General features: G+C 42.3%; 1 protein-coding gene across 2 annotated transcripts in view; it reads right to left on the bottom strand.

Annotated features, from left to right (window-relative positions):
- DRC8 (dynein regulatory complex subunit 8) overlaps window positions 1-20,262 on the bottom strand; it is a 36,221-nt gene extending 15,959 nt beyond the window's left edge. For both annotated transcript variants that reach the window (XM_074896875.1, XM_074896876.1), the window contains exons 1-2: window positions 19,932-20,262; window positions 999-1,083 (exon numbers count right to left, since the gene is read on the bottom strand). In XM_074896875.1, coding sequence (XP_074752976.1) covers window positions 999-1,083; window positions 19,932-20,187 — 341 coding nt within the window. In that variant the 5' untranslated portion in view covers window positions 20,188-20,262. The remainder of the gene's footprint in view (window positions 1-998; window positions 1,084-19,931) is intronic.
- Between the last annotated feature and the right edge of the window lie 5,349 nt (window positions 20,263-25,611).

Here is a 25,611-nt window from a genome sequence, read left to right as displayed (position 1 = left end):
GTGCATGCAGTTCTCCCTCCTGACTCCCATTTGTGCATCCCACGCCCCCGGTTCTGGTCACCCCATTTCAAAAATGAGAAAGCTGAACAAGAAGGAGCACAAAAAAGAATGGCCAGAGCTATGGAACAGCATCTCCTAAGAGATTAAACACATCCAGATTCTTCAGCTTTAGACTACTGTAATGAAGGTCAGATGTGACAGACAGCTATGAAATCATTAATAGTGTCAAGAAGATTTAATAGGGAACACTTGTTCACTATTTATCATAAGACACACAAAATACCCAAACAGGTGCCACAAATCATAATGTTGCAGATGTACAAAAAACAACAAATACTGCATATTTGCTCAATTCCTTATATTCTTCCCCCAGGTAACTACTAGTAGCTCAGATGAAGGTACTGGGCTAAACGGACTTCTGGTGCAATCAGATATGATCAACTTTATGTTCATTATGATGTTAGTAGTAGTAATAGCAGTAGTAGTATTGAAACTATATAATGAAATTATATACAAGTTTATTCCAAGTCTCCTAAAAACACTTCCCTGTCAGACTGATATCCACTTCCCACAATACTCCAGAGGAAGAAGGACATTGCAGTTGGAGACACCTACTGAAAGCCCACACTGGCACACACTGGCAGGGACACCTCTTGACATGCTGGGACTATCCTGAAAGCAAGGGGTTCCATATGGGATGTAGGACCTGTAGTGTGCCAAGTGAGCCACCAGAGCAGAGATTTCCTAGTAATAATTGTACCCTCAGACTTCTCGTCTAGCTGTAGTTTCCTCTTGCCTCTTTACTCCACCAGTCCCAGCATCCCTGTCTCAACCACTGAACAACACAAAATGTGTATTAAACAAGCCAAGACATAACTGTCTAATCAGGGCCAAAAGGACTCTCAATTACATTTTCTGAAAAAGCAGATGCAGGTTTAGGGGGTTATTTATCTCTATAATAAACCCTGTAATATTTCTGTGTGAAGGTATTCACAAACCTGACATCCACAGTTTTATTGCATTCGTGGTCAAACACCTCAAAAGCCTCTATAATCTTTTTCTCAATTTCAGCTACTGCGCCATCTGCAAAAAGAAACATAAGAAAGATTCACTGAGCTGTTGCAACCGATTTATTTCCAATTTGAGAAATGTGACAGCAAAAGCACCAAAACTGATAAAGGGGCAGACAGCAAAGGTATCTTGAAAAAGCAGAAATTATTCTAAAAAAACCCACTCTAAATGCAGAACCTGTCATTTATATTAGTAATATGGCTCTGCAGCTGCATCAGGTCTGGTGGTAATGGTTCGTCTCAGATGCATGATCATCACGTCTGGGTGTGGACCCTGCTCGGAGTGTGCCACGGCTCCTCCTGGACCGTGGGCCTGGATGCCATGGTGCCAGGGAAAGGAGCAAGGCGCACCTGGTCCCAGGCTTGCCCAGGGTTCATCCAGGTTCCTGCACCCAAGGAAACAAAAGTGTTCTCATGTCCACTAAGGTAGCCATCGTGTATGAAAAGCTGAGAACCAGGAATAAAGAGATGGTTAAGATACATGCACAGTGAATATATCTCATGGCAAATAATTTATTGTAACAGTTTGGAAAGGAAGACAATTCAAGGAAGGGGAAGGAGCAATTCACTACATTTGCTTTTTGTATCTCAATATCAAAGAATGGGGAAAGAAGAACTGCACGTTATCACAGTTATATCTCTTCTAAAGCCAAAAATTGCATTCTTGGGGTAAGGGAAGTACCAGGAAATAAATTCTGAAGAGAAAAATGTAAAGAGAGGAAAGAGTCCGTCTCAAAAAAAGGCACCCTGGCAAGGTAACCAGGGTAAACAGAGTGAACTGGTTAGCCCATTTATTAGTGTTGTAGTTTGACTTCAAAAAGACAGAACACAGAAAGCAAAGTGATATGGAGTTGACCTTTTGGTTCCTGTTGCTAAATACAGCCCCAAACTCCAGCTGGCAAACTCAGGAGGCAGCATTTTGTGAGCTAGCCCCACAGCCTCCAGAGGCCTCCAAAGGGAACATTTGAGCGACAGTCAGAACATGGTTGTCTCTCCTGCATTCTCAACATAATGATGAAAACTTAACTCTTTTATATCAGAAAAGATTTATTTTCTTCTTTAAGCTCATCTGGTGTTAAAAGTGTTGTTGAGCAGCTCTGACCAGCACTAAACCACTGGGCATTGTCTCCACTGTCATTATAAATCCATATCTAGTTTCCTACAATCCCAGTATTTTGAGAATCTCCAGGGCTGCAGTCTACAACCACTTTCGTCATTTGCCCTCTTCCCCACATGACAGAAATTTCTGTTTCCTGGCAAAGGGTATCAGAACTGAACTTAGCTAAAAAAAACATTGGCTTTGTGAGGGCCCCATTTCTATCTTGACCCATGAAACTTTTTTCATCATGTTTTCTCCCCTTGTGCTGCTGAGGAAGGCAGAGAGTGGTTGGGTAGGTGCCTGGCAGCTGCCCAAGGTCAACCCAGCACAGGCTGCAAGCACTTCAATACAGTCGTGGATTGATCCAGGTATAAGGAAGCTCTTTTTCATATAGAAGAGAGATGTTCCCTCTTATAAAGGTAGAGGTGCCCACTGCTTTCTGTCTGTATTTGGCACTGAACTCCCCCAGAAGATATAATACATAGAGACAGGAATATATCCTCTATTCCTCTCTCAGACTTTATTCCCCTGATGGAAGCATGGGCAGGTACATGTACAATGGACTGGAGACTAGAGCTCACTGAGGAAGAGCCCTGCTGAGTACCCACATATAGGACAAGCTGTGGGGTTTTTTCGTAGTTTAACGATAATCCCTGCCTTTTATGTGCCTAAGCAATACAAACCACATTTATTTCCTTTCCAAAAAGCATCATTAAATCTAAGTGGACCTGATTCCTTGTAGGAGATGCCTTAAAGACTTACTCTCAAACTACTACATTTGATGGGAGTTTCTTCATCAGCTTCTGTTGTTCTGAGTTCTGGACCCAGCCTCCACTGTAGACTGTTGTTTAGTTCTTAAGATCAGGCACTTCAGTTGTACTATGTCTTCCAACAGAGAAATGCTGAATGAATATTTATAGCTGTATATTCTTGGTTTGATGAGTGAGCCTTCTGTGGAAAAAAATTTAACCAGGGGAAGGCAGGGGAACATTTCTAGTACTGGAACTAATGTAGCCATCCAGCCTTTTCAAGCTTTGCCTTCCATTAAAATAGTATACATTAATCTTACCTGTTTCAAGAGGCCTGGCAAAGATCCTGAAATGAAATGAACTTGTTTCAATTTAGGTACCAGATAATCTATTTCTTCCGAGAACAAAGAGGAAGTTGCAATTAAGAACCATATCCATGGAAGAAAAAATAATATACTGTAGTCCTCTGAAAGATTCTCTGTGATATGAATGAACACCTAATAATCTATTGCCTAAATCTCTTGTCTCTCTAAGGATGAAAGCCAAGATGTTCAACATCGTTCAGAATGGCAAAGCTAGTTATCTGAAGACTTCTATGATTCACTCTAAACCTTTCTCTGGGAGGGAGAAAAAGATGGATTCCAGCTCTAGGATAAGTAATGGATAAAGGCTTAAAATGATCCCTTCAATAAGGGCATCAAGAGATCAGACATGCAGTTAACTCAGCAGATGTGATGCTCTAAGGTACTGAAATCTTTCTGCACAAGGATACTCAGTTCCATAGATCAATGAAAGCTTCATGTTGCTCTGTGTGGAGCAATTTTTTAGCAGTTTTCAAACAGAAATATCTACACTCTGATAGAATAAAAGATTTCACTCACTTATTCTACTAACTAGAAAAACAATACATAATATCAAAGATAAAATTATTTGATTACTTCTAATGGCTAAAATAAATAAATATTGAAACATATCATGCTAAAAAAGATTCCAATACCTATAACTACTTATTCCCTCAAATGCTTCCTGTAAGGATGATTTCCATTTTTATGCTGCTAAAATGCTTCAGATACTTGTCATTTTTTTCTCATTTTCTCATTTTCATTTATTTTCCTAGCACATAAGCAATAAGAAGACAAAATGTCTTCAAATCCATTCCTCAGATACAATAACTAAAAAATGTATTAATTATCAGTTTCCTTTCCTGTACTATCCTTTGCTATTTTCCCAGTTTGTTTAGTTTGAACTAGATAAAGCTCTAGATGCTGCCAGTTAAGTAAGACTGGCAGGGAGCTGGGAGTCCCAAATTAATTCTGCTGCTTCTTTCAGACTGAATTGTTCCTCTTCAGATTGTCCAGACTGTTCCCCGGCACTCTGAGGACTATTTGAAGCCAGCCCCCAAGCAGCACACCTGCCTCAGTTGTGACATTTCTTCTTCAAAGACCCCAGCTTCATTCAGTCTTTGTAGGGAACAGAAGCAATTAAATAGATGTGGCTCTGCCAGACTCTTGAGTAATGAGAATTTTAAAAAGTGGTTTCTAGTTGATACAATTTGCTAGATTCTACCATTCGTTTAACTGTATGAGCTTGCTTTCTTTTCTTCCTGGGGCCAGTTGCTCTGATGGTTCAAAAAGCCAACCCTTCCTTTCACTGAAGAGAAATTATGTGCGGAAAAAAAGAGGTATCAAAAGAACAGGTAGGCCAACATTAAACAACCACCTAAAATGCTGGGGAGCAGCATCTGTCAGGTGCTCACAGGAAAAGATTTAGTCCCAATGCAGCTTCATGAACCTATTTACACAATTTGATACTCTGAAACTCTTTTTGTGCTATGTAATGAGTCAAATTATGGGATGATTTGGAGAAACACCAGTGGACTTGATTTTATTACTTAGTGTTACATCAATCTAGGTATATTTTAATAAATATAGTCAATTCTATATTTAAACTCCTATATGCATGTGGATACCTCATTAATTACTCCATCCTCTCTTCACAATACTATGTTATGGTTACAAGCAGGTGTGAGGAAACCCCTGAGGTCTCTGGTGACAGGAACCCTTTCTTTACATAGGGCTGCCTTGCTGAACTAGTTGGTTTGAAAGGAGAAGGGAGGCAACTGGCTAATCCCAACTCAGTGACAGACAGTTTTAGAATCATTTAAATGTTGTTGTCCTATTTTTATTTGAAAGTGGTGTTATCAACAGCTCTTTTGTAGATTTCCCCATCCATTAACCAGGACTTATCAGCAGGAAGTGCAGAATTGTACCAGCACCTACTACTCCAGCACCATTTCTTCTCTTTCCCACTAGCCATTATTTCGCCCAAAAAAGTAGGCAGCATCCTTGGTCCTGTCAGTTGAAAAACTGGGAATGGGTTGCAAAGACTGCCATGAAGGAAAAGGAACATTTTTAAGAAGGCAATGGACATGAGGGGACGTGACTGTAGAGGCAGACACATGAGAGTATGAGTCTTAAAACCCCTGCAATCTTCACTTGACTTCAGTGAACTTTCTGTTCATGGATCCAAGCTATGGTATTTAACCACCCTCCCCACACTGCTCCAACAATCTTCAATAAGGCCCCTGTGATCACCCTTTGCAAATTCTAGCTCTTCCCACCATGTCCAAAATCACAGGTAACACTTTGTCTTGCCATACAATGCCAATCAAAAATGCGAGGTGAGAAGGTGGTTGACCTATGGGGAATATCTGAGCCAGCCGGAGGTGGAAAATGTACAAAAAAGTAAGTGTGAAGTCCCTGCTTGTAAAGTGAACCTACTGCATGGTCAAAAAAAAGGTGTGACCAACAAGGAGAAATAGCTAAACAGATCTTACTCCTTACAGCTTTAATATGGAGTTAAAATCCTATAAATGTGTCAAGATGCATGAACAGTTCCCCAGTAAGGAGGGAGACTAGTGCTAGTCCTGAAGAATACCATGTTTCCTTTAAGGGCAATTCCAAATTTATTATCTAGGTATACTGGGCAAATGGATGAAAGAGATGAACTAAAAAGCAGAAGAGATTTGTCTTTGATGTTTTCAGCCATTGTTTCATCTGACTTCTTCCAAAATCCTTCACAAAATCACTAATGGAAATAAAACTAATGGAGATAAAGGCATAAGAACTGGGGAAAGAAACTCCAAATCTGACTGTAGTTCTAATGAGAAGAAATTTACAATGTATATTTGCTTACATATGAAGCAAAAAAACCATTAAAAGGCTTCACAATTGCAACTCTGAGGAGGTTATCAATCAGCTCTTATGAAATCTAATCAGGCTTTTAAGCAAGTTTTAATTAGACCATCACCTAGGTCAAGATATTAAAAAGCAGTCACAATACTCAGCATCACCAAGCACAGGTGAAATCTCAAACACTCTCAAATAAGCTCATCAGTTTTATGAAGACATTGTGCTTCCAGAACAAAAAGGGAAAGCCAGTGCAGTGTCATAAGATGAATTCTTAGTGATGACATCAGCGCAAGGTGTTCCCATGCTGCTGCTGCTCTTTCCTAACTCCAAAGCAATGTATACAACTCCCTAAATTATTCTGCCACAAATGTTTGTGTTGCCTTCATGTTAAGTGTGGGGAGTTTGAATGACTTAAAAATAGTTCAGAAACCTTGCCTCACCCCAAAGAAGAAAACCTTACAGCTTTTAACTAATTCTATTTTAAGAAACTTACTCAGGAAAAGGAACACAGGGAGAAAGCAATCTTGAGGCCATTTGAATCTGACTTATTGGCAAGAACTTTCTTCTCCATAGAAGAAAAGGCATACATCTGATATTTTCTCGTGACCTTCCTAATTCCAGGGGAAGCTTAATGTACAGTCAGCCTAATATGCTGAAACAGTAATTGTATGCCGTGCTCTAAAAATATTCAGGCAAGAGAAATATTTTCTTCTGTACTCTGTACCTCCTATAGCATGTATGATACTAATACATTAGACACCAGAAAAGAAAGGAACAATATGATTAATACGTAAGCTGGCTGAATATGCAATGTTCTTTCTTTGTGTCTTGTGATACATCATTAAATAATTTAAGATACATGCTCATCGAAGAGACTTCATTCTGGAAAGACAAATCAAGCAGATTTTGAAGAAAAACAAGAGGTTTATAAAGCAGCTTGATTCCTCCCAAGAAGAGATATACCCATTCCTGAACTACAATCTGAAGAAAACAGGTTGACACAAAATATTGATGGCACCACTGGGAAATGTGTCACCTGAGTTTAGCCATTCAGATTGAATGAAGGAGATAAAAGATGCAGCTTCATGAAATTTGGTATACGTCCGTTCCCAACAAATGACCAGGCTAAGTTCTTCACTGACACGGTACCTATTCCAATTTGGGGATCCAAGTTATGTCATGCAGACTCAGGAAAGGATAATGCTTTCTCTCCTGGATAAGAAGCATCCCATGTTATCACAGATGATACTTAGACAATCTGAACCTTAGTTTGTTTCCTGCAGAAGAATAGAAAAGCTTAACTGGTTTCTGCAAAGGTCATTTTCAAGCATTCTCAAAGAAGCAAAAATGAAATCTCAAGAACGGCAAAAGCTTTTTCTTTCATGTTTTTCAGATTTGTTGGGAACTAGTCACATTATTGCCCCCTATTGCTTATGTTTGTTGCAGCCTACACCATGTGGTATCTAGATAAACAAGCAAACCCCATCATCAGTGAGTCAACAAAACCAAAACCCTCCACTCATCATCATGTAAGTGAGCGACCTTGGACTAAGAGCTTAACCTCACCCTATTGTCATACCTCTTTTCCTAATGGTAGTACATGTGAGAGCTGAAAAACTACCTGGTTGTTTTCATCACAGTAAATGCTTTATGGAAAACTAATAGAGAATAAAAATAAAGGGACTATATTTAAAAATAGATTCACAGAACGGAGCTCTCAGAGTGGAGCAATCAGAAGAATCTTTGCACAGGCCCATGGCATGTGGTGTGAATAACCATGAGAACAAAATCACAAGCAACAAACAGAGTTTTAGAAAAATCAGGTAATTAATTTGATGTCTGATAATAAAACACAGGCTGTCAGTTTGATGAAGGCTGTGGCAAAGTTAACTGCAAAAGCTACTTCAAATTCTGACACAAAAATATTAAACACAATTTTTCCTTTTTGTCTTCTTCTCATGAGACAATTGTAACATGGGCAAAATAAATAATAAAGTAATGTAAAAAATTAAGCACTGTCTTGACTCCAGCTTTGGCTATGGAAATGAGATTATTTCATAGTATTATGCTAGTAATAAAAAAGTAAACAAAGTTCAGATCAACCACAATGGTAACATTTTGATTATTTCAATTAGAGGTTGACAAATTCGTTAAAGACTTTAAAAAAATATGTAATAACTGTGCATTTCAACCTCAAAGTTGAAAAATGCAACAATATACCAATATGCAAAGTATATCCAGTTTGTGATAATCAGTTGGTGGCAACTAAATGGAGCTGCAAGCTGCCGGTAACTTTACCTGATGAAACAAGATACACTGAATATTATCCTAGGTTTTGATTGTTGAGCAGACAGTATTTTAAATGCCATGGCATTCTAATCTACCACAGATTCAGATGTTTTAATACATGTGGGAACCAAAACTAACAAAACTAATGGGGCAATTAACAAATTAATTCATCTGTTGAGAAAGTAAGTACAGAAAGCATTGCTGCCTTGAAAAACAGTCAAGGTTCTAGTTGCTTATAAAATTCTTAATCTAACTGATACTATAACATAAAACAAAACAGGCCATGAAGAATGCCACGTCAAGCTGGAAAAGTATGTCCAAAGATGTTTAAACCCACAGTGCACACTGCCTCCAAAGCACAGTTTATTCCCTTTTGAAAGGGAATATCCACCATTCACAAAGTTCTTGTCCCAGTTATGTCTCCCCAGAGGTGTTGGAGTCATGGTTAATCTTGTCTATCATCAATGGAAAAAATATTTCTTTCCCTTGTGGTACACATCCTTGTAGGTCATCAAACCCATTTTAATGCTGTCACTTCTGGTTGCTCTTGCAAGATGCCATTGTTTTGCCTGGTCTGTGCTGGGCAAACAGCCCCCAGAGCAGATCACAGAAATCACTCTGTATCCTCAGTACTTGATAACTCATACCTTTCTGCCCTGAGTCATAATCATTTAACAGCTTGAACAGCTGCTGTATTAAACCTGACTCCCACGTCCTTACCATGATCCTGTTTGCTTGCTCTGTCCAGAGCTTGCACTGCATATCTTAAAGCCAGGGGATGCAGATGGCAAAGTATGTCAGCATGAAGCCCCAGTGGAACTACAACCACTGCCTGGGCTTGCTGCAGATAATGCATTTGCCTATGGGAATGGAGAAGGGCAAATTATGAGGGATACCCTTGCTACCTCTGCAAATTCCTTGACAGATGCTTGCTGTAACACAAAATTGTCCATATGTTGGAGGGGACCAAAAAACCACTATTTTCTGCATCACTTCCTATACTACAACACTGCCAGCCTCCCTGGGCCCAGGCTTCTGGAACAGCAGCATTAATTTCCCTGGTGCCACCCCAATTCTTCCTGGAGGTCCCCAGAATGTAGGATTGCAATTTGTTTGTCAAAGAAATAAAAGATGTAAGGACTTGCTACACACAAACCAAACTTTAAACTTACTGAAACTATTTATAACCAAGCAGAACTTGCAAGTGAAGGGAAGAGGGGCAGAGAATGTTAAATGTTAGAGTGGCTGAGCAGGAGTGGGTCCCAGCAGGAATCCTGCTAATGTCATACAGTACTTCTTACAGTCCGTAAAGCTCCACTAAATGCTCTTCAGGGCTGGACATGTGGCAGATTTTCTCATGAGGAAGGCATATGGAAGACCGCAAGTTTAGCGCCATTGACAAAAAAAAAAGCATCAGCACATGCTGAGGATGTGGTAAGGGATAGACTCTGCACTTCCTATTACCTGGCTGAGCTCCTTACTCAAAAATGCCCAGAGGCAGAGGTGCCTGACACCACCGGTCCACTCTGCTTGCTTTGCCCTGCAGCACTGTTCTGTTCCCTCTGGAATAGCACCCATTTGCTCTGCTGAACCTCCTTTCCCAGCCTTGTGCTTCTGTCATTATCAACTTCACATCTCTTCATGTGCCGTGTGTGATTCTCTCTCCTGCCCTACAGGCAAGAAAACCCTTCCTTCCTGCTGCTTAAAGAGCTCCTGAGCACCCTGTTGGTGAGAGCAAGCTCAGCCTATACAATCCTGGGACAGACTGGGGAAGGCTGTTACAATCATATGGTTTGCTAGGGAAAAATCCACTCCCTTCGTAGGCAGTTAGTCTGAGTGATGCAACACAAGTACGTATCAATCCATGTCAGTGACAGCACTTCATGCATCTCAGGAAAAACGCAACAAAATATGCCCTGATGTTTTTACTGTACACAATCTGTGTACATATGCTATATCTACATATATATATATATATATATATATATATACTGAAGCATCAGTCTTCATCAGCATCAGCAGAGACACCTGAAATCCTGGTAAATGGTCAAGGAATACTACCTAGCTAGCTATACTCTGCTAGAGTACAATTTTCTCAAACCTGAAGCACTATCTGAGGTTTAAGGAGTGATCAATTTTTTATTTTTTTTTTATTTTATTTTATTTTGGTGGGATGGTATGGAAGGAGTCCTTCCTACTTTCACTGCACAGAATGAATTTCTGATTTGGTCTGCCAAAGAGGGGAAATGGAGGTGCAGGGGCTGGCTGGTTGGTATGACCATGCACCTGGGATGTAGAAGGCACTATGTTTCACGACAAAGCGATTAAGATGAAACAGACTCTGGCAGGGATTCCTGAGCTGCCACAAGCCCAGGCAGTGGCCCATAGCAGCACCTAGCCAAGACACACTAGTCCAGGCCTTGGAAATAGAAGTGTGCAGGCTAGGGCCAGGACTTGGCTACAGCACTAGTTCCTTCTGCTTTAAGCGTTCTGGACCTAGCAGCATGCCCAGGGGAAAAAAAAAAACAAAAAAAGTCAGAAAACCAGAAGTTGGTCTAATTCAGGTAAAAATTGCAAGACATACTGACACATTTTCTAGTGAGTAATTTGTAAGCCATGCTACAGCATTCCTTTTACATCTGCATGGCCCAGTGGAGGCCATCATCCTCTGTCTCACTGGCAGTAGTAGGCAGAAGTCATTCCATCAAGAAATGGCAATCCAGGTTGGATTCCCACATACACAGCAGCACAGGCAGGTCTTCTCTTTTTTGACCAGCCAGGATGATACTGTGTGGGAGGATTACTACCTCTAAGTAGCAGGGAAGTGCACAAGCGGATAACTTGGCACCCAGACCTCCTCCAGCTCCAACTTACCTCTCTGCTGCTGCTGCTGCTGCTGGAAGGACTGCATACAGCTCCCGCTAGCCACAGCCCTGAGCTCCTCCTGCCAGCTCCCACTGTGCCCAGGCTGCTGGGGGTACTCTGTTAGCACCCAGTGACAAGCACCTTGCTGCACAAGTTCATAGCTCTGTCTTGCACCTTTCCCTATAGCTACAGTTGACAGATTCTTTTCACCCTGAGTACAAAGTCTCTCTGAGCTCTGAAACAGTCAATAGTGAGAGCTAATGCCCTGACTCGACCTTCTTAAGCGCCTTACTCCTTGTATCCTAACCCACTATCATGCCCGTATTAAATAGTGCAGGGTCATCCTGTGAACAGTAACATAGAGCTTATTGCCTATATCCTCTGGAGAATACATAGTACTGGGAAACAGAAAGAATGCATGCAGCATGGTGTGCCCTGTGTATGCCCAAACCTCAGATAAAAAGTAGGGATAATCTCTGAGAGCTAGAAAGAATCTGGAGTTATTGTTACTTACAGCAGAAACTCTTGGCAGTCCTCCTGAGCTTTTTTCAAAATACAACAGCACTTTTCAAAAAAAAACTTTCAAAATACAGACTTCACACAAGTCTGTTTGCCCACACTTTGTGAATTTGAGTCCTTGCAAAAAAAAGTTTCTTTTTTTTTTTCCTAATACTTGGTCATGTGTTGAAATGTTTTTTTCCCCTCACATCCATTTTGCCCTTTTGCACTTCTTGGAGGGAAGAGTTGAATGAGACAGGCCTCAAGACTCTGGGATGGGACAGTTACAGTGGCCTTACAGGACAAAAAAAACTACTGAGTCTTGGATCATAACAACACATTTTTTCATTTAATAAGCTGTCAAACATTTTATATCAGGAGTAGCTATAACATTTTTAGCAACAATCAGGACAGCATGAAATGTTCAACTACAGCTCTCATGATTTGGTCCTGCCTGTCTTCCCAAGCAGTTGGCCACAGCCATGCTGCTGCTCTAGTTCCACAGGCCTTACAACTGTTGCAGACTGTTACTTTGGACGCAGCATTCAATAAGGACTCTCAGGAAGAAAAATGAATCCAAATTGGGCCTAACATTTCTCAGTTATGACCTAGATTTCAGCCAGACAAGCACATCATCATTTTTCAGCTACTCAAATGGTGGCTGAATCTGACTTCACAAAGCCTGACACTTCCTAAGGCAAAGCAGCAAGCTCTGAGTAGTATCACTCATATTAATCATTTGCAGAGGTCCAGCTGGGACAGCAAAGCTCTCCTTCTGCTAGCTGGTGTCCACAGATAAGCTGCCAAATACTTGCCGTTGCATGCAACCGACACTGAAGGCAGTAAAACAACATGCTTTGTCACACTAACTTGCAGAAGGAAGGGAAGGGAAGGGAAGGGAAGGGAAGGGAAGGGAAGGGAAGGGAAGGGAAGGGAAGGGAAGGGAAGGGAAGGGAAGGGAAGGGAAGGGAAGGGAAGGGAAGGGAAGGGAAGGGAAGGGAAGGGAAGGGAAGGGAAGGGAAGGGAAGGGAAGGGAAGGGAAGGGAAGGGAAGGGAAGGGAAGGGAAGGGAAGGGAAGGGAAGGGAAGGGAAGGGAAGGGAAGGGAAGGGAAGGGAAGGGAAGGCCAGAGCTTGATGTTTGTTAGCCTGCAAAAAATAACTGTGACACTTTTTTCAAAGTCAATACTGGCTGCACGCAGTCTCCCTTTCCATAAAGCAGAGCATAAATCTCCATTATGGATGTCTTGCACATCCCTGAAAACACAACTCTGGCAGTTGTACCAGTCAGCACTCCTGTTGCAGCTCAGAGCTGACAAAAACAGCAATCTCCACTCTTGCAATTTGTTAGGTATCTTTCATCTCAGCCACACCTGGGATATAATGAGAGTTATGTCTAGCCCATACTTATATTCTCTTTTATCACCAACAGCAAACTGCCCTGTGAGGATATATAGCTCTCCTGATGATGCTGAGAATCTCGCTATACCTCCAGCTGCTGCTGAAAAGGAAGAGCTTGTTTTAGCTGCGACACTGGCACAACACTACCTGTGCTGCTATGCTGCGTGGTCACAGAAGGCATTTGTCTCCATTTTTCCTGGACTCCACAGTGCTGGCCCCAGAAGCCTATGGCAGAGCAACAAAGGACTACTCCGACACCCACAGACCACAACACACATGCACCACACCAAGCTCCACCAAAATGCAGTAATGCACACGCTGCTGTGCACCCCACAACAGCAGCTCACTCTGCCAATGCCGTGGGTCAGCCCCAACAGAGCACTGCATAACCTGTCACCACCGGTGTACCCACACATCTGACTGCATGTGTGGCAGCACCTAACAGCTCCTAAATTGGATATGCCTATGAAACTGCCTCTGCACACTGATTGCTCAAGTGGTCAGGAACCAGGGACCAGAATCAAGTGGACATTCATGCCCTGAGAATTAATTTATTTTAAACATAAGCCATTATAAAGTTTAACTACAGCACCACAGTAGCACCACTAGAATACAGCAGTTTGTAAACTTTCTTCTTTTGAAAGAACTGTCTACAATATAATGAGAGAATGATGGTTTTTAAGTATGACTTTTAATACATGCTGTTATTATGTAACATACCACAAGCCTTTCAGTTTGCCTGACAGGGTCTCAAATGGGTTAAAAAAAGTAGTTTCTAGACTGGTTGCAATTCTATCTGCACTAGTCTGGCATGAGGGCTTTGACCAAGCTAAAGGAAGACCTTTACAGTGAAACAAAATGGCAAGAGATTACAGGGGTTTGCAGCAGCTGCTCATTTTTTAAGGGAGCTGTGTTGAAAGTATTGCTAAATCGCTTTATTTACATATCATGAATGAATACAAACCTCCAATTTTCTTTAGAATCACAGAACCATTCAGGTTGGAAAAGACCCTTGGGATCATCGAGTCCAACCATCAGCCCCACTCTAGAAAGTTCTCCCCTACACCATATCCCCCAACAGCTCATCTAAATGAAACTTACATCCAGGGATGGTGACTCCATCACCTCCCTAGGCAGCCTATTCCACTGCCTAACCACTCTTTCTGTAAAACATTTTTTCCTAATGTCCAGTTTTGTTTGCCTAAGACTAATATCCTGAATTTGAACAGTGTTTCAGGTGACAAATTTAAGACATTTACAATTATCATCAATGGGGAATAAGACTTACTTCTCTAACCATTTGAGGCAGGCTAAACTGTAGGAGAAATGTGGCAAACAGGTGAAAAATGGATACAAGCTGTTCATGGATAAATTTCAGAATTCATGTCTAATTTTCAAGCTGACCATTGGCAGTAACGGTCCAGAACCTCCTGTGACCTTACACCAGAGAAACAATAATCCTTACCATTTTTAAGATGTAGCTTGTTAAGCTTTTGAAAGTTATGGTTGTATACAGCCCCAGGATGGACTCAAGGAAACCCCTTCCCCAATCTTATAATGTTCATGTGGTTTTCACATACTACCCACACCTATATAACACTAAACAGTATGGATGTCACACTTCAAAAAAGTTGGGAGTCTGTATTTTCTTAAAGATGGACATTTACAATTAGAGACTGTTTATAAAAATATCTCCCTAGACCTGTCAGGTAGCACGTAATCTTCAAAAGATGTGGGGGCCAGAGGCAGGTTTTGGGTCCTCCTGCTCCTTACTGTGCCAATAGCTTTTACCCCCACACCAGGTACCTGCAAGCTCCACGGAGGGGGCTCCCCACTTCTCTGGCCACCTCCTGCAGCACCCCTAGCCCCATCTCTGACTCTCCCGTGCCCTTCCTAACGTCGCTGTGACGCTGGGCACGAGGCCCACCTCCACACAGGTTGGGCCAGGACACCACTGCCAGTACCTTGCAGGATTTGTGGAAGCTATTTTCAGCTTCTGCCCCCCACCTCAACCATACCCGCATGGCAGAAACAGCAGCAGCGGCAGCCAGACCCCATGGCAGAATTTGGCCAGGGCAGAGCAGTGGTGTGACCAGCAACCCTGTCTACATGGCCACCTCCCACCTGGGGGTCTAAATGTTGAGCATGTTCAGCAACAAGTTCATGTTGGACCTCTGTCACCTAAGGACCATTACCTTTCCATAACCTGTGCCAACAGCAATGAAGCAGTATCCGTTCACACAAAATAAAGGTACTTCTAAATTGCAAAAAACCCACCCCTCAGATCTCAGAATAATTAGTATGTAGACATGGAAATTCTTAATAATATGTTAACTATTGTTGGAAAGATAATTTGTGGGAGTTCTCGAGCTCCCTGTCAGCACTGCATATCTACTGGTTGGCATTGTTTAAAAGACAAAAAACTTTAAAGCCTTTCTGCACACCAGCCAATTTTTTATTCAATAAGTCAGCTAGAAGTAGAGCCAAACTGAAAAACTTCTGCCATTTTACGCACCATGGAAACAAGAAACCTGTCAATCTACAATTACCTGTTCTACATCCATTTGAGATCAACTTTTACTGCAGGAGTATAGCCAAGAGGATTGGATCTACAGCCTGTGTTTGTCCATGGGAGATGGACATAATTTATTTTTTGTTTCATTCTCTTATAAGTACAAATATTAAAACATAACTCAGATTGATGTCAAGGTACATGTTAAACGGCATTACAGTCTAATAAAAGCTATAAACTCTTCATGTAATTTCTCACAGCAATGTCAACAAGAGGACCTAAAAAAATTCATAGTGTTCATCTGTAAATTCCACTGTGATAAAACTGCACACTGATACCCTAAGTGATCTCATATATTCAGATTTTCTTCTAGAGCTGAAATACCGCTTGCTTGAGCCCTATGAAAGCTACTTATTTTTAACAACTCACACTGATTTTGTATTTTTTCCATAAATGAAACACTGCTACTTTTAAAATTAGAGATCATTTGTCTGATGGACTATTTTAGCCTGAAGGTTTAGTATGTTTAATCCACAGCTTTTGTATCTTTCAAATGCTGATGCTTATTTGTGAAACTGTCAAAAATACTTTTAAAATCCTCAATATACCAAGACCTTAAATGTACTCATGTGCTTAAGCATCATGTGCATCTTATTATCCCATTCAGTGGGATTCCCCAAAGCCGTACACAGCTTAAGCACTTTTCTGTGTCAGGTTTGAAACTCTCATGTTAATTAAGTGTGCTCCGAGAAGAATTAATGGTTATGACTGCCTACAGCGCTCATGGCAGCTACTAGGCTCTCTGAGCTCGGACTTGCAACTTTATTAAAACAGAACAAGCAGCGATAGCACATTTTCAGTATCTCTAGTGATACAGAATCCAGGCAGAGGCAGGTGACACAGAGAAGGAACGTGGGAGGATTCGGCAGGGCAGATAAAGTAGGAGCAATTCTGCTTCTTTGCAAGAAGGTAGTAGTTGAATGGGATATGTAGCTACTTCTTACCAAATGTAAACTCCAGTAAATCTCTGATTTCACCAGCATGTCAGGTGGCAAACCGGGGCAGTTAAAGAGCAGTTATATAAGTATGATTGAACACAGTTACTGTGTTTACATAAAGCACTAAAATTGGGGTGAAAACTCTTTCCCATCTCCACTAACAACCTCCACATGTCTGTTTCATAAGTGGGGCAGAGGATCTGTGAGGCCTGATTACATATTGCAGCTGTAACTCTAACTATCTAAACAACTACCAATCATTTACCAGAGAAAACCATCATCACAGAATGGTTATGCTCCTGCTCCATCTCCATAGGCCTTGTCATCAGAATCAGGTATCTTTCTGGAGGACATCTGTTATCCAGAACTAGTTATTCGGTTTCATATGGGCGTAAGTGGGTGAAACAGAAGCTCAGACTATTTAATATACTTCCTTTTGGATTAAAATTCATGACTTATTAATTGCATTTTAAATATGCGCTAACTGGCACAAAGAATATGGTCTTAGAAGAACTCTAATACTGCTCAATTACATAACATTACCATAATGATATAGGCACACGGAGCGTTCTCTCCTTTATGTACTTCCATGTGATTTCTTAAATCCCAGCTGGAGAAAAATATGTCTTGTCTTCTGTCTAGTTCTACTTCAGGCACGACTGGTCTGACATTTTGCTTTCAGGTGCTAGTAACATCAGTATTGAGATCAGAGATATTAAAACTTAGAAAATCTAACACGTTATGTCAAATTACAAAGAAAGTATCTGAGAGCAAATGGAAGAACAGACAGACTGAATTAAGTAGCAGAAAAAAGGGAAAGAAACAGAACGATAGGAAGGAAGATACAGACAAATATGCAGAAGAGAAAGATTAAGAAAACAGTCTAGCGTAATCAGATGGGTAGGAAGAAAAAACACTGAACAATGTTGAAAGCACAAATGTAGGGATATAAATTCATACATAAAACATGTACCTACAGATATAATGGGCATGATCCCATTAACACATGCACATACAAGATTTTATTCACAAGAATTGCTTAAGTTAGAGGGTAATACTCATGTGAGTAACGTGATGTACAAGAGGTTGCAGGATTTGGCCTTTCACCATTCTTCCTTGTGTACATCCTGTACATCTGTAAAACATTTAACTAGGCATTTTAACTTTGAAGAACACAAAACCTGAAAATAATGGGACCTAAGGGAAACCTTTACCATGAAAGCTGGTGGAACTGCAGTTCCACAAAGAACCAAGAATACCCCAAAGACTAATTATTTGACAATATAGCTAATGTTACTGTTCTGTTTGAAGCATAAGAAAGTAGAAGTTGCAGCTTGCATAGAGGTGGAATGCTGAAAGTGTGATCGATGCGTGAATCCAGAATCGGAGAATTGTAATTATCCCTGTAGCTGCTATCTGCAAGGATTCTAATAGCAACTCTGAAATGGGTGTAAGCGACATATTCTTAATGGATTGCTTCTGCAGTTTAATGAGACACTGACTGTTAGCTTACCTCAACCATGTTTATAATAATGAGACACCTTTACAGGGCAAAAAGCAACTGGTTTGCCTACTAACAATGAGTCTCATGAGTGACAGCAGGTAAGTCGGATGCCTTGTCCGTGTGATACAGCTTACTGTCCTCATTCTACAGATAGGAAACCAAAGCCCAGTATGTCACTTTCCAGGATCCATCAGTCTGGTAGGGCCAGGAATGGACTTTATGGGTCAAGGTCATTTAAGATGACAGCACAATTTTCTTCTAGATGACATCTGATACTCTACTGGGAATGGTGTTCTACAGGCTGTTAAAAAACATGAAGTGTAAAAAAAAAAAAACAAACCCAAACAAAAACCAAGAGTCTGCCTTCAGTAATACCATAATTAAACTTCTTACAAAGTATTCTTCCTTTGAGACTACACAACCAGCATTAAAAGCCATTAATCAAGCAATCGAAAACCTACAACCTTCCTTCTCCAAGAGTTTCTGCCTGTGGATTGACAAAATGGTGCAAAATCTCAATATCATACATATGGGTACCCAAAGTATATGGAGCCAGAACTTCCCAATATTACTGTTATCCTGCCAGAACACCAGATACCCTCTTCTCAGATGGTTCGACAGACTTCTAGGCTGTTATCCTATTTCTATCCACCTCTGCCAGCACTGTGCCTCAGATTCATTTGTGAAACTGAAAAGATGCAAAAATAATGCTTTCACAAGACTAAACAAAAGTGAAAAACAATATAAAGTAGAACAGTCCTCACTGAAACTACATCAGTCTTACTTTTTAATTTTTACAAGATCTCTATACTTCAAAGTGCATGCTAGAAATACTTCTACCAAAACCAAATTACTCATTCAGCATTATCCACAGCAATTATTTATACAGGACTTTTCTGTGGAATATGTTAGGTTTTTCCTAAATAATGCGAAATAATCCATTATTTAGATTATTTAAAATACAATGTTCAGAATTTGCAAACTATTACAACACACAGAGGTTTACTTATGGAAAAGGCCAGATTTTAGAAGTCACAACATTGTGAGCTTTACAGAAAGGACGTTTCCCTTGAAACAATACTTGAACATCCCTGCAGGAGGCATTACCTTTAGCCTGTAAAATGTAATTTCTGGCAACACTCCCTAAAGTAGCACACGCTTGCCTCTAAAAATAAGCCCTGGTGCTATCAGCAGCAGAGATTACTTTTTCCTGGCCGAGAGCGCCCGACGCATCCAGGAACGATTGCAAGGCGCAATGACCAACCGGCTCCAGCAGCCGGTTCCACGGTCCCGGCTGCCCTGGAAGCCACCCCGCGCCGTGACGAGCCGGTGGCCGCCGTCGCCGTCCACTCCGGGTGCGCCCCGCGTGGCGGTACCGCAACCATAAGGCTGGCAGCACCCGTGGCCGTGTCCCGCGGGTGGCACTGCAGCGGGGGGCTGGTGGCATCCCCGGTGGCAGGGGGCGCTGGGTCAGGCCTGAGGTGGAGGCGGTGGTGTGGCCACCTTGCACGGGGTGGGGGGGCGGGTGCTGTGTGTAAATACGTACCTGTGCCTGCACTCATACACAATATGTACGTGCCCTCGGTGCCTGTCCGCCTGCCCTCCTGGCACCAGCCCCGGGCAGGGCAGGCCCCGCCAGCCGCCGCCTGTCCCGCCGCCCCAGGCCGCGGCCCGGCCCGCACCGCCAGCCCTCCCGCACACCCCGCCAGGCGGGAGGCCCCGGCCCCGGCCCCGGCCCCGGCCGCGGCCCGGCCTTACCCTCGCGGTTCCCCTCCTCGTCCGCCATGGCACCAGCCCCGCGCCGTCGCCATGGCGACGCGGGCCCGGCCGGGCCCTCTCTCTCCTCCCGCCGCCGCCGCTCCTGGCAGCTGCCGCGGGGCCCCGCGGCCGGGCGCGGCGAGGCTGGCTGCCGGCGGCCTGCCCGGCGGGCCGGGCCGGGCCGGCAGACGCAGCCACCTTCCCATCGCCCTGGAGAGCTCTTCGCTTGCGGCCTTCGCAGCCTGCTAGCTAACATGCCAAGCCGGTGCAAGAGGATGGCAGCAGGCCGCTGGAGGCCCTGCGTGCCGGCCTCCAGTCCTGCACCCGGCAGGGAGCCACGGCCGCAGTCCCCCCCAAACGCCGATCAAGCCCCAGATTTGGATCCCAGCGCGGAGGTCCGGGGCCCAGAGCCACTCCACGCCGGGGCTGTGGGCATCGCTCCCCGTCGTGCTACCGAGATGCCCATTTTTAGGTGACCCAAGCCCGTCTCTGGCCTGTGAGGTGGGGCCGGCACGGCAGGCTGCCCACACCGCCCTCCTGCAGCCAGGGCCCCGGGCGGCCCCTTCACCGGCCACTTCACACTGCTCCGTTTCTCTTAAAAATAGAGTTTTCCCAGCAATTGCAGAGATTTCCGTGTATCTGAGCTTCAGAAAGTGAAAGAACATTTTATTCTAAATATCACCGCGCCGAAACAGCTAAAATATTCTGTCTTAGCGATATTAAATAAAACACTGCAGTTTAAATTTAGCCGTGTGTTTTAGCAGACTTGCTTGCGATGCTTGGTTCTTCTGACTCTAAAACAACTGTGAAAGTAGAGAAAATATAAATATTAATATTCTGGCAAGATGCAACCATATATTCATAGAAAATAAATATTTATGAAATTCCTAGAACTAAAACCTTGTCCTCACCACAGCAGGTGCTTGTTTGTCAGATGTTAAATTTTTGCAAAGCCCGTGTGGATGACTCGTCCTCACACGCTCATCTCCACCTCTCAAACAGTTACGATGTGCTCAGTATTCATGGAAGCCTGAAATTCAAAAACCACATTGAACCCTTTAAAAGAATCACTTTTTTATAATGTTTTAACATTTGCTGTTTGCCTTCCAGCCACTTATTTCTGTGTTTTTATTGAATGTGGCTCAAAGTAGGGAGGGTATAATAGATACCCAAGAGAATACATCCTTTACTCTGTTGGGAAAACGGCTGATTATGCTAACAAAGCAGATCCCTCTGAAAGGTTTTCTACAGACTTGAACAGTTTATTAAAGTAACTAAATATTTCAAATTACATGAGTGACTACAGTAGTAGCACAGGTGTGTTTCCTCTAAAACTGATAACAGAAGTTTTGGTGAGAACAGCATGGCAGACGAAGACAGAAAACCTTTTGTTTTTCCTGGTTGTAGATCTATGGTGGTGGATCAGTCACATGTTTGAAACTGAAGATTTCCAGATTACCTTATTAATCATAGGACATTTACAGCTCTTCTACAAATTTTACACTAATTCACAGTGTTTACCACATTTCCCTAATACAAGCCTTAAAAAAACCCTCTTCTAGTCACTCAAGTTTTCATGCCAAATCCATACCCAAAATATGAACAACATTCAGCTTTAAAATAGATACAAATATTGCATATTGTGCAAATTTATTGAGATTCTTGTGGATTTACAGTAGCCTTTGAACTGGAGTCACTGCAAATGTGACATGATAAGAGAGTAACTCCACTCAGGCCACTACCTTTAACATCTTCCCACCAATTTCACCAGGGCTTGCACTTGGCTTTCCTCACCACCCTTTCCTATTCAATACACTTTTGGTTTTGTTTTCTCCAAGAGGGACGGTAACAAAAGCAGTGAATCCAGTCAAGAAAGGGGAAATCATGAAGTACCCAACATCTACGACATGTTGTGTATGCCACAATGTCTATGTCCCATTGTAGCAGCTGGCTCCAGCCCTCAGGAGCTGCTAAAATTGTTGCTTGAGGAGAGCATTGTTCTGAGTATATAAAAGTATTGGTCAAATCCTGGTTGTTTGTACCTTATGTTTGATACCTTTAGCCTAGCTGCAGAATCTTCTGTGGCTTACAGCTAATAGTAATTTCAGCAAACAGTATTTTGCACTGTCCTGCCCATGTTGAGATTCCACTCAGGACACTTACTGTAAATCAAAGTGCTTCACTTACATCATCTTCTCCAGCCTGGAGTTTCCTTTTGCTTTCAGTAGCTTGCAGCCAAGTGCCAGCACCTGTTTCCCCTTCTTTCCCCAATTCCTGACACACAGGGCTTTGGTGTCTTGCCTGTCTCCAGGAGCAGAACAAAATATGGAATGAGAAAGCACTTCAAAATGAGAACTCACTGCTTTAAAATTTCCTGGCAACATATCTTGAAAAATCTATGTAGGAAAAAAATGTTAACAATTATAATGCAGATCAAATATTGGACCTGAACCACATGACTGTTTCCCTTCTAACTTAATGCACAGACATCTCAAACCAAGGGTATGAGTGGGCTGAAACAACTAATCGCATTTTGGCACAGACAAGTACAAAAGGAAACCCAGAACTACTAATTCAACAGCTTGAAATATCAGCTGCTGCATGCAAGATCTTTAAAGAGCTCCTCTGAAGAGAACATACCCTTTTAAACTTGTAATTTTTCATTTAAAAAATGTCAGAAAATATCTCAGGGAAAATATGGAAGAAACGAGCATTGTTGATATAAAGCCTGAATCCACTGATGTCTAATAGAAATAAGGTACCCTTGCCTCTGCACCTAATTTCATCACATACATTCCTCTCAGCTATTAGGGTCCTATAACACATTTTGTCTATTTTTCATGCATATGTTCAGAAATTTTGTTTAGCGGTAAAAAACAGCTCTAAAATGGGAGAAGTGATGCAAAAGATAAAGCAGTTCAAGGAGGTATAATGATGTCCGACAAAGCAGCGTCCCACCATGGCTTCAGGGTTGCAGCGTTTGGATACATCTTTGCTCCGAACACTTGCTGAAGACCTTCACTATAGAACTCCCTCTGTGAGTCCTTGGGAACCATGTAATTGAAGGCACAAAAAAGAGTATTCATTTGTCCTTCACGGAGAAAGAAAATGAATAGCTATGGTTCTGTGACAGGAGTCTTGCCTATAACTCCTCTGTAGCTAAATGGGTTCAGCCCTACCACTCGAGAGGTGTTTTTACGTTGCAGTACCCTTGTTCACCAATATAACACAAATGACCCAAGTGCATTTGGCATCTTCATTCCACTCTTCCTCTGGGATCAGCAGCTGATCTGAGTGACTCAGAAACAGCTTCTTCAAAACGGAGTATTATCTAAAGATTATCTGTTCACCCAAATGATACACAGCAACCAGATAAAAATGAGAAAAAGACTCTATCATTCCTTGTCTATGCTGTATCTTTCTCTTCAGATTTTGGGTAAATTACACCGAGAGCAGCTATCTCGTTCTTTGATGTGTGGGAGGGAAGAGAGCTTCTCTTCTGGCTTGTTCTGTTACCTCAGGCTTTGATCCTATGCTCGGACCAGCTGAAGAGAAGCCTAACAAAGCTCGCAGAGACAGACAAATAGACATGCCCGCCATTATTTGCTCTACCACTGACCTCTTTCAGGCTGCTGGTGTTTTCATATTAACCTTATCTGTCATCATTTTGTTTTCTTTTTGAAAAATGAAAGTCTTCCTGCTCTGACCTACAGAACAGCAAAAAGCACATAAATTGGCAAAGGAGTTCCTTTATTGTTCATACAGGTAATAAATCTAGAAGCCCAAAGTCTGCTGTCTTAAATAAAATGTCAGGGTATGATTCCTTGAGACATGTGGGGTTCACTGATGCTGAAAGGGGAAGATCCAACTCTTTCTTCAAGCCTTGCCCTTCCTTTCTACTGCTGGCTGCACACTCTCCTGCCTTGTGCTGGCTCTGCCATTCATTGAGAGCAGGTATGAGTCACTGAAGTAGTAAAATAAATCCATCACAAAGTGAATAGTTTTCTGCCATATGAAGAAATTTGGTAAAGGGTCTGACAAGCATCTGAATCAGCACAGCCAGGAAGTTGGACCATGCAGTTAGACATGAGGGAGAAACAGGGAGGAAGGCAGAAAGGGTGATATGTTCTTTTAGAGGGAGAAGGCTCAGTGGTTGGCTGAGTCTGCAAGTAAAACTTCCAAAAGGAAGGAAGGAAAGGGAAAAAATAGTTTTGAAGGCCGCTTATAATAGCAGCATCTCAAATCCTTCTCAGTCCACAGGATGGATTTGGAACTGTCCTGGCATATATCTCTCTGCTCATACACAGCTATGACCCTATGGATCTTTAGCTGCTCCTGTCAAGCTTCAACAAAGCTGCATTTGAGGAAAAGTGACTGAATGTGCATTAAAAATGAGTTACTAGGAAAAAGGAAGCATTTTTTTCCCTCAGCAATATTCTTCAATGTCAAGGAGCTACTGGCAGTGCTCGGCCTCTGGGACTATGCCTAAAAAGCTACAGGAGAAAAAAGCTCTGGCTTTTATATATGTAAGTGCCAGGATACTGTTCCCCATCCCACCCAGGCATAGAAATGGCCCTAGAGATCCACATATTTTAACCTTCAGACTTTATTACCATTAATTATATCTAGAAGTGAAGCCAGGATCCCCGAGAACACGGTGGCAGGAACAAAACACAATCATCCATCTGCCTAGCAACACGGGTTGCCATGAGTACTTCTCCCAATGCTCCACAGGCAGCGGGGGCTCGCCACTGAACACCGAGCCAAGTTCAAGGGCCCCATACTGATAAAGAAAGCCTGCTTCCTCAGATGACTCACAGAATCGTCTAGGTTGGAAAAGACCTTGAAGATCATCCAGTCCAACCGTTAACCTAACACTGACAGTTCCCAACTACACCATATCCCTCAGCGCTATGTCGACCCGACTCTTAAACACCTCCAGGGATGGGGACTCCACCACCTCCCTGGGCAGCCCATTCCAACACCTAATCACCCATTTTGTAAAGAAATGCTTCCCAATATCTAGTCTAAGACCTTGGTTTCCATATCCAAGATACCTGTATGCCTCTGGAGCCTAGAAGACAAGAGCCAGCAGGAGGGACTTCTGGAGCAGCAAGATGTCATCAGTGGAACTGCTCTTGCAAGAGACAAGAGCAATTGCATTGGTAACATGAATGCAAACTCCATTCTTCCCTTCTCTGTTTCTTTTGACAAAGTTATTTGCACATGTTTCAATACCATGCCAAAAAATCCCCAAATAACATATCATCAAATCACCGAATTTACACATTTAGGAAGAAAAGAAGAAAGACCTTTGAATGGTATGGAATACATGGAAATACTCTTTAATGCCCCTAGCTCAGGAAGTCCTCGAATCACGAATCATTTGTAGGAGGCTGAGTGAGATAGTATTCAAGATATCCATTTGCCTGGTTCTCCACTGAGCACCTGCTTTAGGCCTCACTAGAAGAAAGGATACTCAAAGACATGGACCTTCGATATAACCCAGAAAGCTCTTTTTGGTGTTCTTAAAAAAGTGGAGGACTCTTTAATCATTGCTTAGTATTTAAGGGAGGCCCTCTAATAATGGAGCTATCTAGAAGCTGTGTAAAAATAGATATATGAGAAAAACACAGAATCATAGATTTTGGACTGACATTTGAGCAATCACAATTGAATG

This window comes from Athene noctua, chromosome 1 (assembly GCF_965140245.1).
Source record: "Athene noctua chromosome 1, bAthNoc1.hap1.1, whole genome shotgun sequence".
Taxonomy (NCBI): Eukaryota; Metazoa; Chordata; class Aves; order Strigiformes; family Strigidae; genus Athene; species Athene noctua.
This window is presented reverse-complemented; position numbering and strand designations above follow the sequence as displayed.